This window comes from Atractosteus spatula, chromosome 8 (assembly GCF_055471065.1).
Source record: "Atractosteus spatula isolate fAtrSpa1 chromosome 8, fAtrSpa1.hap1, whole genome shotgun sequence".
Lineage (NCBI taxonomy): Eukaryota > Metazoa > Chordata > Actinopteri > Semionotiformes > Lepisosteidae > Atractosteus > Atractosteus spatula.
This window is the reverse complement of record NC_142713.1, coordinates 52,534,577-52,549,662: the sequence shown is the minus strand read 5'-3', so window position 1 is coordinate 52,549,662 and position 15,086 is coordinate 52,534,577. Positions and strand designations below refer to the sequence as shown.

The 15,086-nt window shown below is 35.5% G+C and overlaps 1 protein-coding gene across 1 annotated transcript in view; it reads left to right on the top strand.

Annotated features, from left to right (window-relative positions):
* The window catches only part of snd1 (staphylococcal nuclease and tudor domain containing 1), a 309,136-nt gene that overhangs the window by 201,210 nt on the left and 92,840 nt on the right, over positions 1-15,086 (top strand). Inside the window, exon 17 of the mRNA XM_088922699.1 lies at positions 1,821-2,009. Coding sequence (XP_088778825.1) covers positions 1,821-2,009 — 189 coding nt within the window. The remainder of the gene's footprint in view (positions 1-1,820; positions 2,010-15,086) is intronic.

Here is a 15,086-nt window from a genome sequence, read left to right as displayed (position 1 = left end):
AGTGGAATTTATCCATGAGTGTTTTGGCTGTTTTATTTTCTTTCGTATTAATTTATTTGACTGCCACTTTTATCCAAACTTACCTCTGTGCCCATTTACAGTACACTGTATAACTGGGCATACTGTAGTTATACAGAGGAAAGCAAGTGAAGTACCTTGTACAACACTCCAAAGCCATTGTCCCCAGTCCTTTGATTTTTAGATAACTGGATTTAAAATGTTTAGATTTATAGTGTTATTCTTTAGTTTTCTTGGCATTTCAAATCCTAACTTGTTTTTCAGAGTTAAGAATTGATGCATCTGGCTTCGAAATCTTGATGTAGCAGTGAAAGTGCTTTAGGGAAACTTCAGCAGCTAAAGCTTCAGATTTCCCAGTAATGAAGTTAAAGAAGGACATCCTTGAGGAAGCTAGGCTTAATAACTTATAATACTAATAAACTTACTGTAGATATGGAAAATGTTTACTATAGAAATTTTTTTTTTTTTACTGTGTAACTGTATATTTGTACTGCAAAAAACTCTGCACATGCAGTTTCCATATGGTGTTATTTCCTTTGATCTGCCTTTTATGTTTCTTTGACTCCCTAAGAAACGCACTTTGTGGTGATGTGGCTAATATAATTCTGTATCGGTCAACTGCTCTTGAGATGAGCCTTTTAGAGTGATTTATTTCAAATAGGTGCTTATTGATTTTTGAGTGCAAGGGACCAGCCACAGGGACTGGCACATGTCACTGATACACAGAATTAACTCCTCTGATGGGTTTTTGCCTCAAGTTTTTGAAGAAGATTTCTAGCTGTTCCTGCATGACTAACAAAAAAAAAACCTGTTTCGTCTGTATGAAAGTTGTGCGATAATTGTAATTATATTAATGCAAAATGCTTTTCACATTGAAAACTTTTTAGCATTTTCATATTTTGCATTTTTACATGCTGTCTCATAGTAAATTAAAATAATAAATCATTCCCCAAGTCATGAATATCCATATTTTAAGTCTGCATCCATGTTTTTTGAATATTTAATTTACAGCTTGTCATGGTATTTATTGTGAGCTATAAATATAGGCTTACTAAAAGGTGTCACGTCTAAACTTTCTTAAAGCTATGAAATTGCAACATTGTCTAGTTTTCAAAGTCATTGCTCAGATTATGCTAGGTATTATCAGTAAAGTTGTAAAGTATTCTTAAGGTGTTAAAATAAAGAGATAACACATTTAATGCATCCAGTAGATGCATTAACCCTACCATACACCACCCCAAGCCCAGTGCACACGCCTTCATGTTAGTTGCTTTTTCATAGCACATCTTGCCTCACAAAATAACCCTTTTATTTAAAAAATAAGAATTCTTGTTTAAACAGCTCAGCTTCATGACACATTTCAACCTCAGGACAATGATCGCTAAGTGTCTTATAAGTTGAATGACAAAGATTAATAAAATTCCATTAAAAGAGAAGCATTTAAAAGGAGAGCATTTCAGCCAGCAGCTGTTCTCAGATTTGTGCTATGGATAATTTTTAAAATCGATATAATGCCTAATGTCAGATAAGTGTCGTTTATCATTTGTTTTCCAGCAAGCAGTGAATATCTTTGAGAGTCAGTTCAGTTTCCTGCACTACAATATACGATTGGAAGACATTGAGTTTATGATTTAAATTGCCGTGATAAACTAAAAATAAACATATTGCTTTAACCAGTTCGCGTGATTTGATCCTTTTTTTTGTACGCTTTTGGAGGTACTCACTCCTGTGTGAAGTAGTACTTGATGCCAAGCACATCTGTGGTGAACATGCTGATGGTATTTCCTTTTCCCTTTCCCTAGGTGGAAGTGGAGGTTGAAAGCATGGACAAAGCTGGGAATTTCATTGGCTGGCTTCACATCGATGGGGTGAATCTGTCAGTGGCCCTAGTGGAGCATGCTCTGTCCAAGGTCCACTTCACTGCTGAGAGGAGCTCCTACTACAAAACCCTGCTGTCTGCAGAGGAGTCTGCCAGGCAGAAGAAAGAGAAGGTAAGAATTTGATTCAGCTGACCTGCATTAACCCAAAGCAAATGTTCAGTGCTTTGTCTGAGATCAGAGCCTGCCCTCTCTCTAGTGTTTCACCATAGCACATTTTGCTTGTCCTTTTTTTTTAAATTCCACAAGGAAATTGAAATATGTTAGAGACTCATTGAGTGTAAGCGAAAAAGAGAATTTAAAAAGCTCCTACACATTTAAGAACAATACACAGCCATGCTTCAGTTTAATTCATGGATGGAGGTACAGTAATTGACCATTTTCAATTCCACTGGAATCACAGATATATCTATTCAAATCAGTTTGTTCACGTAAGGTGTGAAAAACAATAGTAAACATTTGTCGTCTTTCAAATGAAAATCCACCTGCTGTGAATGATCTCTGATTTGCCTTTTTTAATTGTGAATCTAAAATTATTTATTTTTGGAATAGCCAACTTAATAAACCTGTATCACTACTGCATCCCTTGAACCAGCTAAGAAGACGTAAAGGTAAAAAACATGCATTCTTCGTAGCCTTGGGTTTCTTTTCCCACTGCAAGCACAAACAGCAGAGGTGAGCTTTGATGGAGGACAGGCAGCAGGAGCAATGTTGTCCACCAATTCATAGAAAACCGATGAACTGAAATCGCTTCACCCTACACTTGTACCCTCACAGCACTCTAATGATTTTAGATACTGGTTTTAAGTTATAGGGCTCAGTTTGCCTCTCCAATGCAAGTGGAGACCTTTATTTAGTGCCTTCGGGAGGTATTCTGAAAGGTGGACATTTTGTTTTGTTATTTTGTTATTTGTTCACTTTTATGTGTGTGTGTGTGGTCGTAAAGAATGCCTGTGCAAGCCACTGTATATAATGAGGTGATCGAATTTGGTGTTGTTGACAGCAGCCTGAATCCAAGATCAAGGATCAATGCAGAGTTAATATACGTAGAGTATTTATTTCAACTACCTACCTCTACGCTTATTCAGGTAACAGTGTGAGTTTTGGTTTCAGGCTGTTTCATCAGGCTTAATGAAGTCTGAAAATTCAGCTTCATTTGTGGTCGAACACGATAATTCGGAGTGATTTAGAAAGCAATTTAATACTTCTGTATTTAAGCAGATGATTCATTTAAAAACAAAGTCCCATTTGCAATGATGACCTAGCCAAGAGGCATATACCATTTTGTCCACACAGATGACAGAGCACTCAGATAAAACTAGAACGATTGTTGAAAAGTAACAGAACATTACTATAACAGGATGTGGAAGTGTTAACAACTGCAAGAGTCAGGTAGTAAAGATTTAATCATTCAACTAAAAACAATGTTGCCTTTAGTTTTTTAAATTACTATTTATACATTAAGCCACTTAATATTCCATTCATATGTTGATAAAACACTGCAAAAATGAAATGATTTTTCATGCCCAGATTATGGAACACTAACTGATTAACCTTTTTAATTGTGATATTACAAGAGGTTTCGCTTTATCTGTTGAAAATGTTCAGCCTTGCATCTGCTTTGCATTAATTACTTCCATGAGTATAAAATACCCAACATTGTGCCAAAACATGTATAGTTATACAGTTCTATGCTTGTGAATTTCTTTGTGAATAGTTTTTTTTACAACCACATACCTGTAAGACCCACAGGACCTCTAGTTTTAATAGTTTTAATCCCATTGCATTGATACCATGGTTCTCTGAAAGCGAAGAAGAGCCGTTCCCAAGAATGTTGCTGACAGGAACATCACAATATGAAGTTACCAAGGTTTTAAGAGTCTATTGCTGGACTCCTGCTGACCTAGTAATACACAGGAAGTACCAGCCATTGACCCACACAAGGTCAGATGTATGCAACACTTCTGCACAGAAACAGCTGTCTGTTAACACAACTGGACATCCTGTAAAACCCATTAACCGAACAGTAGTCATAAGAGAGACTGTAGCTATGCTTGATGAATAATTGCTTACACTTATATAGCGCTTTTCTGGACACTCCACTCAAAGCACTTTACAGGTAATGGGGACTCCCCTCCACCACCACCAGTGTGCAGCCCCACCTGGATGATGCGATGGCAGCCATAGTGCTCCAGTACACTCACCACACATCTGCTATCAGTGGGGAGGAGAGCAGAGTAATGAAGCCAATTCATAGATAGGGATTATTAGGAGGCCATGATTGCTATGGGCCAATGGGAAATTTGGCCAGGATGCCGGGGTTATACCCCTGCTCTTTTCGAGAAACGCCCTGTCAGTTTTAGTTACCACAGAGAGTCAGGACCTCAGTTTTATGTCTCATCTGAAGGACGGCGCCTGTTTACAGTATAGTGTCCCCGTTACTATACTGGGGCATTAGGAACCACATGGACCGCAGGGTGAGCGCCCCCTGCTGGCTCCACTTACACCTCTTCCAGCAGCAACCTTAGTTTAACCACGTGTAACCCCGGCGTCCTGGCCAAATTTCCCATGCCTCCTAATAATCCCCCTCTATTAATTGGCGACATTACTTTGTTCTCCTCCCCCCACTCCGAGAGCGGGCGGAGCGACGTGCCAGTTGGAGTATTCTCGGTTGCATTTAATGGCAACGTCAGCTCAAAGATTTGGTTCAAACCACCAAATGGAGACGGGCGTGCAGACAAGCGGACCCTGCTGATGCGGGGATGAAGAAGAAGCTAAATCTGAATCTGGGATTGCATTCCTGAACCATTGGAGCTTGACTTCGTTTAGCTTCAGTTTCTGTTTTGGTCCTCTTATCCTCTCATTCCATATTATACAGTTATGAAACAGACATTTTTTTTATTTTTGTGGCTGCTGTTTGTTTCTGTTTATTAAAGGAAGAGGACCAAGGAGCCGAACTCACAGTATTTATGGGAAAAAACGCCCTGGATGACAGTAAGGGGATTGGGGATACAACGAATCAGGACCATTCATGGAAGTGGGGGTTATTCTCACTCTGGCAGCGGACAGATTTGTATATCTTACAGCCATAGGGTTTTGGACATAATTAACCCATTGGGACCTGTAATAAAAGCTGAGAGCCTTGCTTTTCTTTTGAAGTATCAGCCCTCATTTTATTGCCCCCTTGGCAGTGTGTATGCGAACACACAAGTTGCAGTGTCAGGCTTTCCATTAAGGCGAGTTTTAAAGTAATATACTGGACTCTGTGGGTTTAAAAACTCCTCATTAAAATTTACTTAGGGAGCAAGTTGTACTTGCATTTGTTCAAAACAAAATAACTGCTTACCTCTGCACAGTCTGCCAAGCTTTGCACTTCTACAGTTTTAAACGAGTAAAGAATGCTTTATGTTTTTAATTTTGATGTTATCAAAGGCATCAGTGGAAGCACTGTATGTTGCATTTATAAGCATAAATATTTGTTGAAAGGATGTGGTCAGTTACCTATGAACTACAAGAAAATTTTTAGTATCTTAGAAAATTTGGTTTAAAATAGTAATGCAAAACATTTTACATTCTCTCCCAGATTATAGAATTTTAGAACAGTATTTTACCTAAGGTTTGTGTTTTTTTGTGATTCTTATTATTAACGCATTTCAGATTGCATCAATATACTGTACACTTTGATTACTTCTTTGTTTCCTTAGATGCAGGTCCCAGGTTACTTATGTGGGAAGAGTACACTGATCTCATTATTACTCAAGAGTCAGGCATATACTTTACATAAACATAAGGCCAAGGTGTATGAGTTAATAGTTTTCAAGAAATGTGTAAGCCATGTGTATGACCAAGAACAATATGCTAAAAGAGTTAAGATGCACTAAAAGGTTGTGACATTTTAAGACTCATAAACCTGTCACAAATTTGAGGAAATTGTCAGGGTACACTATGTACCAAGCAAATGCCATGATATGTACTGTATGGTGTTTCTATTATTTTTTGTGGAAGTAATTTGTCTGTTATGTATTCAAAAGTATTCAAAGCCCTCAAAGGACACAACAGACATCTTCAGACTAAATAGTAAAATATGTATCACAGGACACAAATGGAAAATGTGTGGAAGTGCAAATTGGGAATTAACATTTGCTCTAAGTGTGTTGGATGTTTAAAGTGTAACACAACTTGGGCTGTAGTATGTTGGCACTGTGACTGGCCTTTCTTTAGGGCCTTGAGGCCAAAGTGAACCAGAAATGAGAAGTTGCCATTTGTAGGTTTGGAGTTCATTTCAAAGACAAAACCTGTTCTTTTGTAGTCTTTTGAAGTATTTCATAAACTAGAGTCAAGAATCCACATTCATTGAGGTACATGTATGTTGATCAGAAAATAACATTTTGATGCCCTTGCTGTTTTTTATCTGTATTCAGCTAGATTCATTGTAAATCCTCTCTTTTTCCTGACACAAAGAGGTCAGGTAGGCTGAATGCTCTTCTCTCTTATGTAAGTTATGGCACATTGTTCTCATTTTGCAAATCAAGGAACTTTATATTAATTTTTTCCCGTTTTTGAAAAATCTGTAAAATTAATAAAAATCCATGTTGAAATTGCCTCTTATTTGTCCAGAATACCCATTAGGTAAACAGTGAGTGGAAAACACTCAGCATTGTAATCTTGGATGGAAGTTATTTCTTGAGTATTAAAAGTTAAAACAGAACAAATTGAAAATGAAATGTATAAATAATAACTGAAGCAACTAATTATTAATAAGATAGACCTTGATCATTGATTTTATGCCTGCTGCAGTTAATATCTTGCTCTTTAAAACGTTCTGCAGAAATAAGTTGTACTGCATGTCAGCACATGTCAGTAAAGATCTAGGTATAAACAGTTTTTTGTAGAAAATTGAGCAAACTAAGGAAACATTCTAAAGGATCAATTCTAAAAAACAATATAAAAACACCAATTTAGTTTGAATGTTGCAGGTACACTCTTTGTATTGCACCAGTGGTACAGTAAAATTGCAGTCACCTCCCACTATTCTATGTACATCAATGATCATTTCACAAATGTCAATGCATTATCCTATTTCTAGATATTAAAAATACAGTAGTGTCTTTGCCAACTGATTAGTGTACTGCTGTAACTTAAAGATGCAAAACAGGAAAAATGAGTTCTTAGATTAGCCGATGTCTCCTGTTGAGCTAAAAAAATCATACAAAATATACCTAAGAAACGGAAGAAAAAAGTCTTTGAGACCCTTGTCTCAAAAGTAGCCTTTTCACAGTATTAGATAATCAAATGTGGCTAATTCTCAGTAAATGATAACACTGCAACAAGTGTTTGGCTCATGTTTTTGTCATAAGTAGGTTGTTATGCTTTTTTTAGTTTGTCTAAGTTCTCTATGGTTTCCAGGTCCAATTTTTCTCAGGAATTATATGTTATTTTAAAAAAATGGGTTTAAAATGAGCCACAAGTTTTTGAAGAGCTTTGTTCATTGTTGTTGAAAAGAAAAATATTGTAATTTTTCAGAAGAGGCAGTGTTTATTCTTTTTTTGTGTCTAGATTGGAACTATTTTAAGGTGAAGTCTGATTCTTGTTCACCAGATATTTTTTTGTAAACACTCCTTCTTAGAAAATAAATGTTCTTCATTTTCCCCTTACCCCATTTTCTTTGGAAAAAATGCAATTGCACTAAATCATCCATATCATGATGCGATTTGGATTAGTGTGCTATCAGTTCCATGCTGAGACTTCAATAGGCTGAAAATGTTGGAGTCATTTACTGCAAAGATTTTTATCTGAATCGGAAATTTAGTTTCTGACATTTCATTCACTTTTTATTTTAAAAAGTCATTCCTGGAGAATGTTAGTATTTTTTAATTAAATTACACCACCATAAGTCATTTTGTGATTAAAGCTATTATTTAGAAGTGGAATATGTAGTATTATGAAAGGATATCGTCATAAAAACATTACATTTTCAGAATATACAAGAGTTCTTCTGTGGTAGCTGAAAGTCTGTTTGGAAAGATACAAAACAAGAAAGACTGAATGCTCAAAATCAGGAGGTCCTGTTGAGCTATTGCATTCAAACCCAATTTAAAAGAATATATTAATATTACATATCGCTGATATAATATTAATGTATATATTATAATATTACTGATGAACATTTATTGCAAGAAGAAAGAACAACTTAGATTGATTGAACAGTCCCTGAATTATCTCACAATAACTTTTTCATGGGCTGAGATTTGACAATTCTGTAACTTTTTCTGAAGGATCCCTGTGCATGATTCATTGCAATGACTTTTTAAATGTAAAATGTTTAAAACTTTAAATCAGTTCTAAATCCTTCCTTTATAAATCTCCATTTAATATCCTCGTGTTCTTCTTGATGAACCAAGTTATGGTGTACTGGTACTAGGATTTAGCCTTTGTCTTCAATGGAACGAGACACTAGACTTGTTAATTACAAGTGCCATAGGGAAGAAAAAGAAATGTACTGTACCACAATAGTGTTTTTGCTGTGTGAACTTATGCCCCTGCCCCAAGTCAGTTGTGACTGTTATTACTTTATTATCTTGTTCCACATGTGCTTGATGTTACAATACAGATATCTGTTATTTTAAGGTGGAGACCAACTGGCTTACCTTCAGTGTTTTAACGTATTATTTTTAATAAAAGCATTGTAATTATTGTTATTTGTTCTGTCCAATTTGGAATTGCAGTTCATTTAGAAACCTGCATTACCTCTGTGGTGCCCGGTATCACATGGGGAGACTGTGAAGATACTCTTCTGACACGGCAAACCAAGAAAACTAAAGCCATTTAAGGCTCACCTAATCCCCAGCAGCCAACTGAGTGTCATTGCTTGGAGAATTCCTTCACAGTCTGCTAATAACATGCCCTGTGCTTAAATCAGTAATGTTAGGGCTATAGGGCTCAATGTGTTTTCCAAGCAATTGTATTCAGTAGTCACTCAAGAGCCTAACCCTCATTTGTTCTTATCCATGAAGGTGCTACATGTAGGCTTGATGGCTCACTTAATGTTAGCAAAATTAATTTTTGAAGTATTTTCTTTGCTTGCTTTACTTTCTTCATTGAGCTGTTTGTTGTGTCACAGCCAAAGATCTGAAATTTCGAATTCATTCTGAAATGATCATGTCTGGACAGCTCGTTATCTGGATGCTGATTTTATTTTGTTTTTTTGTGGGGAAAACCTTGATATATTTATTTTTCTGATGTTGGTGAGATTTAGGAATATATTTGTATCACTGCTTTCAACAGTTTTCAACTGATGTTCTAAAGAAGGCGGCCTTGGGATATCAGCACAAACTGTGCTATGGGTGTCTTTTAAACCTTTTAAACCATTTTTAACAACTGCAATGAATGAAGACCATCTAAATTTGGAAACTTCGTTTGAATATGGGCCTCCTTCAACTAAAGGAGTATTATGTTTTCTATCATTGTGTTTTTAAGCCATAGTTTGGCTCTTAGTGATATTACATTTTTGTTCACTTATAAATGAGAAAATACTGGTGCTGGACGCTTACATGTTTTTCGAAAATAGCGGATGTCTGTCCAAACTATTGCCGGCACTTCATGTAGTTTTTCTTGTAGAACACTGTCAAGTATTTCTAAGTGTACCAAGTGAAACCTGAAGTCTGCTCTACAGGTCTGACAGTCCTCTCCAAATTCATTGAATCCCTGATAAAACAGGAACAACAAATGAGTAACAGAACGTTAGACAAATTGAAAAATGTTTTGCTGAAATTCTACAAATGCTATACTGTAATCATGACAGGATTACACAGAGCAAAGTCATGTTTGTCATAATTAACATCCAGAATACACAAGAGCCACATTTATTTACACTGCAGAACTATTTTATTAAACATTTCAGGCAAGATGCCTTCTGTAGTGTTTCTGTGAGGTACTGACACTTCATAGATGGGATCTATCCTTTGGTTTCTGTTTTTTGTCTATCAATAAAACCACAAATCTTTTATTGGATAGAGATGTCCAATCCAGTAAGTACAGTTAGTACTATTTCCTTCCTAGTTATGCCATATGCCTTATTATTTGATGACATGCCATTGTAGCGTTACGCTGCAATGTCCATTTTCATCCAAGCTTAAGTATCTTGAAAAAGGAGGCCAAGTTTTTAGCTAAAATCCTGATATACTGTATGTTGGAGTTCATTATTTCCCATGTTTGAAAAGGGCATAAGGCAAGTTACGTCAATGTGAAATATAACTGTCCCACCCCCCACCCCCCCGTGCCATATAACACATTGGACATGTGTAAGGTTTTCACTACACAAGCTTCTTTCTTCTTTTTTTTGCTCCAAAAATACATATTTTTGAAGAATGGTTATAAGAATTGGTTTACATTTTCATTCAGATGTCTGGATGTTAGTCCTGAAATCAGAAGAGGACTTTTCCTTGCATCCAGGTTATTCATACCACACCCATGCAGGCGATGTCAGATGGTATTTTTTTAAACTCTGTCAATTTTATAACTTTGTATGGTACCATTTTATGTTGGAGATCTCACATTGTTAAGAATGTACAATATTTTGTATTAATACACTTTGTTTCGATAATACCAAAATGTGTTTCTGTCAAGTTTAAAAATAAATTATGGACATAAAGGAGCGAAAACAGATTTTACATAAAATTAGTCGAAATGTGTGGTGAATCAATAAATAAAACAGGTGCTGAAATAATCAGCATATTTTAGTTCATACTGTTAAAGCTGCTTTCAAAGCAGTTTTATGAAGTCAAACTTGTTTTTAGCCATTGGTTCTATGGTTTCTTCCCAGACAATATGTCCCACCCAAGTAATAAACCTATTACTTGTTCCTTTGCAGCCTACGCATGCTGACACAGCTATCCACCTGAACTAATATGTCCCACTGCCCATGGTGGCACAATGCGCCTGCTTCTATTTTGTGGTACCTGTAGGTACTAGTACCTTTAAATTTCTTAACTGTGGAAAGCAATGGATTCGTTTCTTGGGTTTCTTTTGTAGCCATCCTGAATTTGTGGAGATCGATTACCTGCAGGCTTTGAAGAGCTCTCTGAGCTTAAACCATGAAGATACATACCCTAGGAAACACAAAACCTTCAGAGGCCTCTTGTGTAGTTATGCAGGTTTCCATTTCAAATACACAGTCTTACACTAGATGTTTTTTTGCAGGGATATGTAGAGCTGGGGATAAATCTCATGTTTTGTAGCACTCTCATGTAGGATCCTCATGTGTTCTGGAACTCAGTTACTTATTTTAGGAGCATGCTTTTGCTTTGTGCAATAGTATTACAATTATATTGTCGTATCTTTAGAGTTTTTTATGCATGACAGACTGTAACATATGGTAATATGTTGTTTTCCGGTTGTGTTTCATTGGAGGTATAAATGAATCTGGTTATGAGTGTTTTCTCTCGTGTCTGTCATGTTATTTAAAGCTGTTCTGTTATATTTAATTGTTATCTCTGTGTAAAGGAGAGATATCATAGCTTCTACCATAAAATATCTCACAGCAGCACAAGACTTGTCCAGCACGTAACAATCACTTACGTTAGGTCCCTGTGCCCAAGACCTCTTCAAAGCCATCACTGCAGACATCAGCTGCTTATTGTTCTGTTATCTATTTCCTCACACATTGCAAAGCTGTTTGAATGCCTTCCTTGCTTTTTTTTAATTCACACATCGATTTCTTCAGTGATTGATCAGTCCTTTGATAATGTGTTGCCCAGGTATTAAGTCGCTTGGTTATACCTAGCTCTTTTTGTTCTGTATCACAGACATCACTGTCTCTCCTTGCCACACACCAATTTCCTGCTGTGTGAGTCCTTTTATCTGGCTAGTTCTCCTTTTTCATCTCACAAGTTTCTTCTTTTTTTTCTGTGCCCTAGGTTTGCTACCGTTTTATCATTGAGAATCATTTCATACATTCAACAACTAGTGCTTTATAGCCAAGTCTGGTTAACAGCAGTATAAATTCTACACACATAATACATAGTTTTGAAGAAAAATTACGTACAAATATTGTCTTTTTCACATCCAACCATTGTTTAAAAAAACCAACTAAACTTTAACCGTTAGTAGGTTTTTCTGAGCTGTCCTACTTTAACTTCAGATTTGCTTACCTCTACTAAGACTTCTAGACAGTTCAGTTTTACTATACACTCTCCAAATCAGTCAAAAAGTAACAGAATATCCTGCTTTCTAACTTGGAAGCTAGGTTCCCATTAGTAAATGACAATATATATCAAAGTGCATGTGTTTCCTTAAATAATTTGGTCTTGAATTTAATCTTTTGTACTTATTAACATTATCAAAGTTTTTTCTCTTGGCCAGAACAGGGAGGTCTGCATTTACAGTATTGCATTAGATATAGGTTTGTTTTCCTAGTGATTGATGTTTTCTTAATATGGCAATATGGAAGTTGAACACCTTCCTTTGCTTTTAAGGTTTTTTTGTTAAGAGGTGGGCTGACCATTTAGGAATTATATTAAACCTGAGGCTAAAAGCTGTTAATAACTAAAATTATTTTATACTGTATATGTTTGTATGTATGCTTGAAAGATGTAAAGTTATTCTAAGTCTAAATGTTTGAATTGGTGTCTTCTGACACCACTGTACATAGGATTATGCAGAATTCCCTGTGAATCTCATACTGTTGTATGCATTATAAATTAAAATGAATTGGCAACATGTCTGCTGATTTTAAAATATTTAAAAATATATTTTAAAATATTTTACTGTTCATTGGCACATGGAATGGTCACTTTATAATTGTCCAAAAGCAAAGGGTCCTTTCCATCTTTTTTTTTCCTGTTTATTTTAAAGTAATCCCCTATGTGGTCTATGTTAAAGCTGATTAGTAAAGGACCTATTTGCTACATGTTGCAGTTCAGATAATCTAATGCACAACAGTATACAAGTAGGTTGCAGAGATTGCTTCTGTATCACAGCTTGTATTATTTGGGGACTTGACTTGATTCTGTGAATAAATCTAAAAATGTTTTTTTTCCCCCCTTTCTAAAATGAAAGAAAACAGTGGGATTCTGGGAAGTCCATATTGTGCCAGCATGGAAGCACAAGAACAGTGGTCTTTTATTATTCAATACAAAGCTGTCCTTGGGTATAAAAATGACTAAATAAAAGCATTTAATACTGCCTTCCTTCCCTTGAAGGTTTGTGCAAACAGAAACATCTCTATGGTAATGTTGCAATATGTTTTAATATATAAGTTCATTCTCCCCCCCCCCCCCAAAAAAAAAAAACCTCAAAAACATTAAATAAATGAGTAAATGATGAAGAAATTAAGTATTTGAAAAGTATCACATTAAATTTTAGGTTTTGTTTTCAGTTTAGCACATGCCAGTAAAGTATTGTTTAAGCAAGTCATCTTGCACTTTTGAGACTGAAACATGACTGTCCCCTGTCCTGTCTTGTTGGTCATAATTAATCTGTTAAAGTCTCCCTTTTCTCACCTTAGGTGAATAGTTTCCCTTATAAATTAACTAGTGGAGGGTAGAAACACTGGGTATAATCTCATTAATCTCGAACACCACATTTTAAATAAAGTAAATGCCTACATACTGTTGAGCTTGGTACAGTACATAAGAAAACATTTTTATAGTTGAGAATGAGTGCTGTTGAAGCTTCTCAGCAGTGGAAATTCCTCTGGAGCAAAACCAGTTTCAAAAGGAAAAAATGTGCAGCAGAGCAGTGACAGTCCCCTAAGACATTAAAACTAGAGAATTTTGAATGCCTTATTAGAGGATCTGGTAGTGTTGTGTATTTGCTCCATTTTAGGGTTTTCAGACAGTAAAAAAATATGCTCGTCAAAAAAAAGTTAGATCACCAGTTTTGCCAGTGGCTTGGGTCTTTACCAGTTTTAATTTAAATTAAGCCAAAAATGAAAGGTTAATTTAAATTCTTCTTGACAGTTCACATGCAGGAATTGTCCACTCTACAGTTGGGTGCACATTTTGCTATAGGCGAGACTATGGCCAATAAATTTAGTGCCCTGCAGGTGCTGAACCTGACATAGTATTGATAGATGAAGCTAATTTGGAAGATGTGTGTCCTAAAGTAAGCATTTACGTGTTCTTCCTGTTTAGTAAAATGATATATTCCCGCTGCTCTAACAGTGCAGGAATATATCATTTTTTACTGCCATTAAGGACTTGTGCAATATATGGGCTTTTTAATACAGAAAAATCTCACTTAACAGGTGTTGCTTGTTATTGTCTTAACAGATCAAAACATTAACACAGCTTCTGCAATTTCTTTGGTTTACCATTTCTGTTAAGTACTTGGAATTAAAGTAAATGGGCCTCACAAAGTTTGTTATATATGAACTATAGATGACTAAAATGCTGTATGTAATGTGGCAAAGTACCTTTATTTTTTAAACAAGTTTTCCATTTTTCCATTTTAGGTATTTCAGAGGTAAAAGGAAGACCTTAATACATAACCCTGGTGTGATTGGATAACAATTTTAATTTGATGCATTATTGCATCTTTTTATTTGGACCAAACAGAATAGTTAAGCTTGCAATATATGTAGAAAAAAATGCTAGCACCACACTGGTAGTTTCAGAAGATATTGCTGTCAATTAAAAACAGAATATTCTTGAATACTTTCAGACTTCTGAAATTTGCACACTTTCTGCATGGGTTTATAGTCTTACATCATATTGGTAAAGGAAGACTTTTTTTTATTGAGGCATGCCACTTAGAAATATGAAAAATCTCTTTAATCTTTTTGTAACCCTAGTACACAAATGACAGTGTGAAGGTCTGTCCATTGATGTTTCACATCTAGCTTAATTTAATTGTACATTCTACTGGCCATATATCAAAAATAGAAGCTTTTTCTTTAACTGTTAAAACTGGAAAACAATATATGTACATTTATTTTGTCACTATTGGAACTGTTTTATTAAAGAAAATAAGTTTTTGTCAAGTCATTAGACATTTTGAATTTTGCTACATATTTAAATTCAACAAATATTGTGAATCACTCAGTAAGAGAGCTCAAAGGGACCTATTCACCTTTGTTTGTCTTAGAATAATGTTTGTGGTTTTATGCTGTTAAAATATGGACTACAGCTATATTATAATGCAGGTTAGATATTTCATATTGATTTTTAACAGATATATTTTAAAATTAATAAT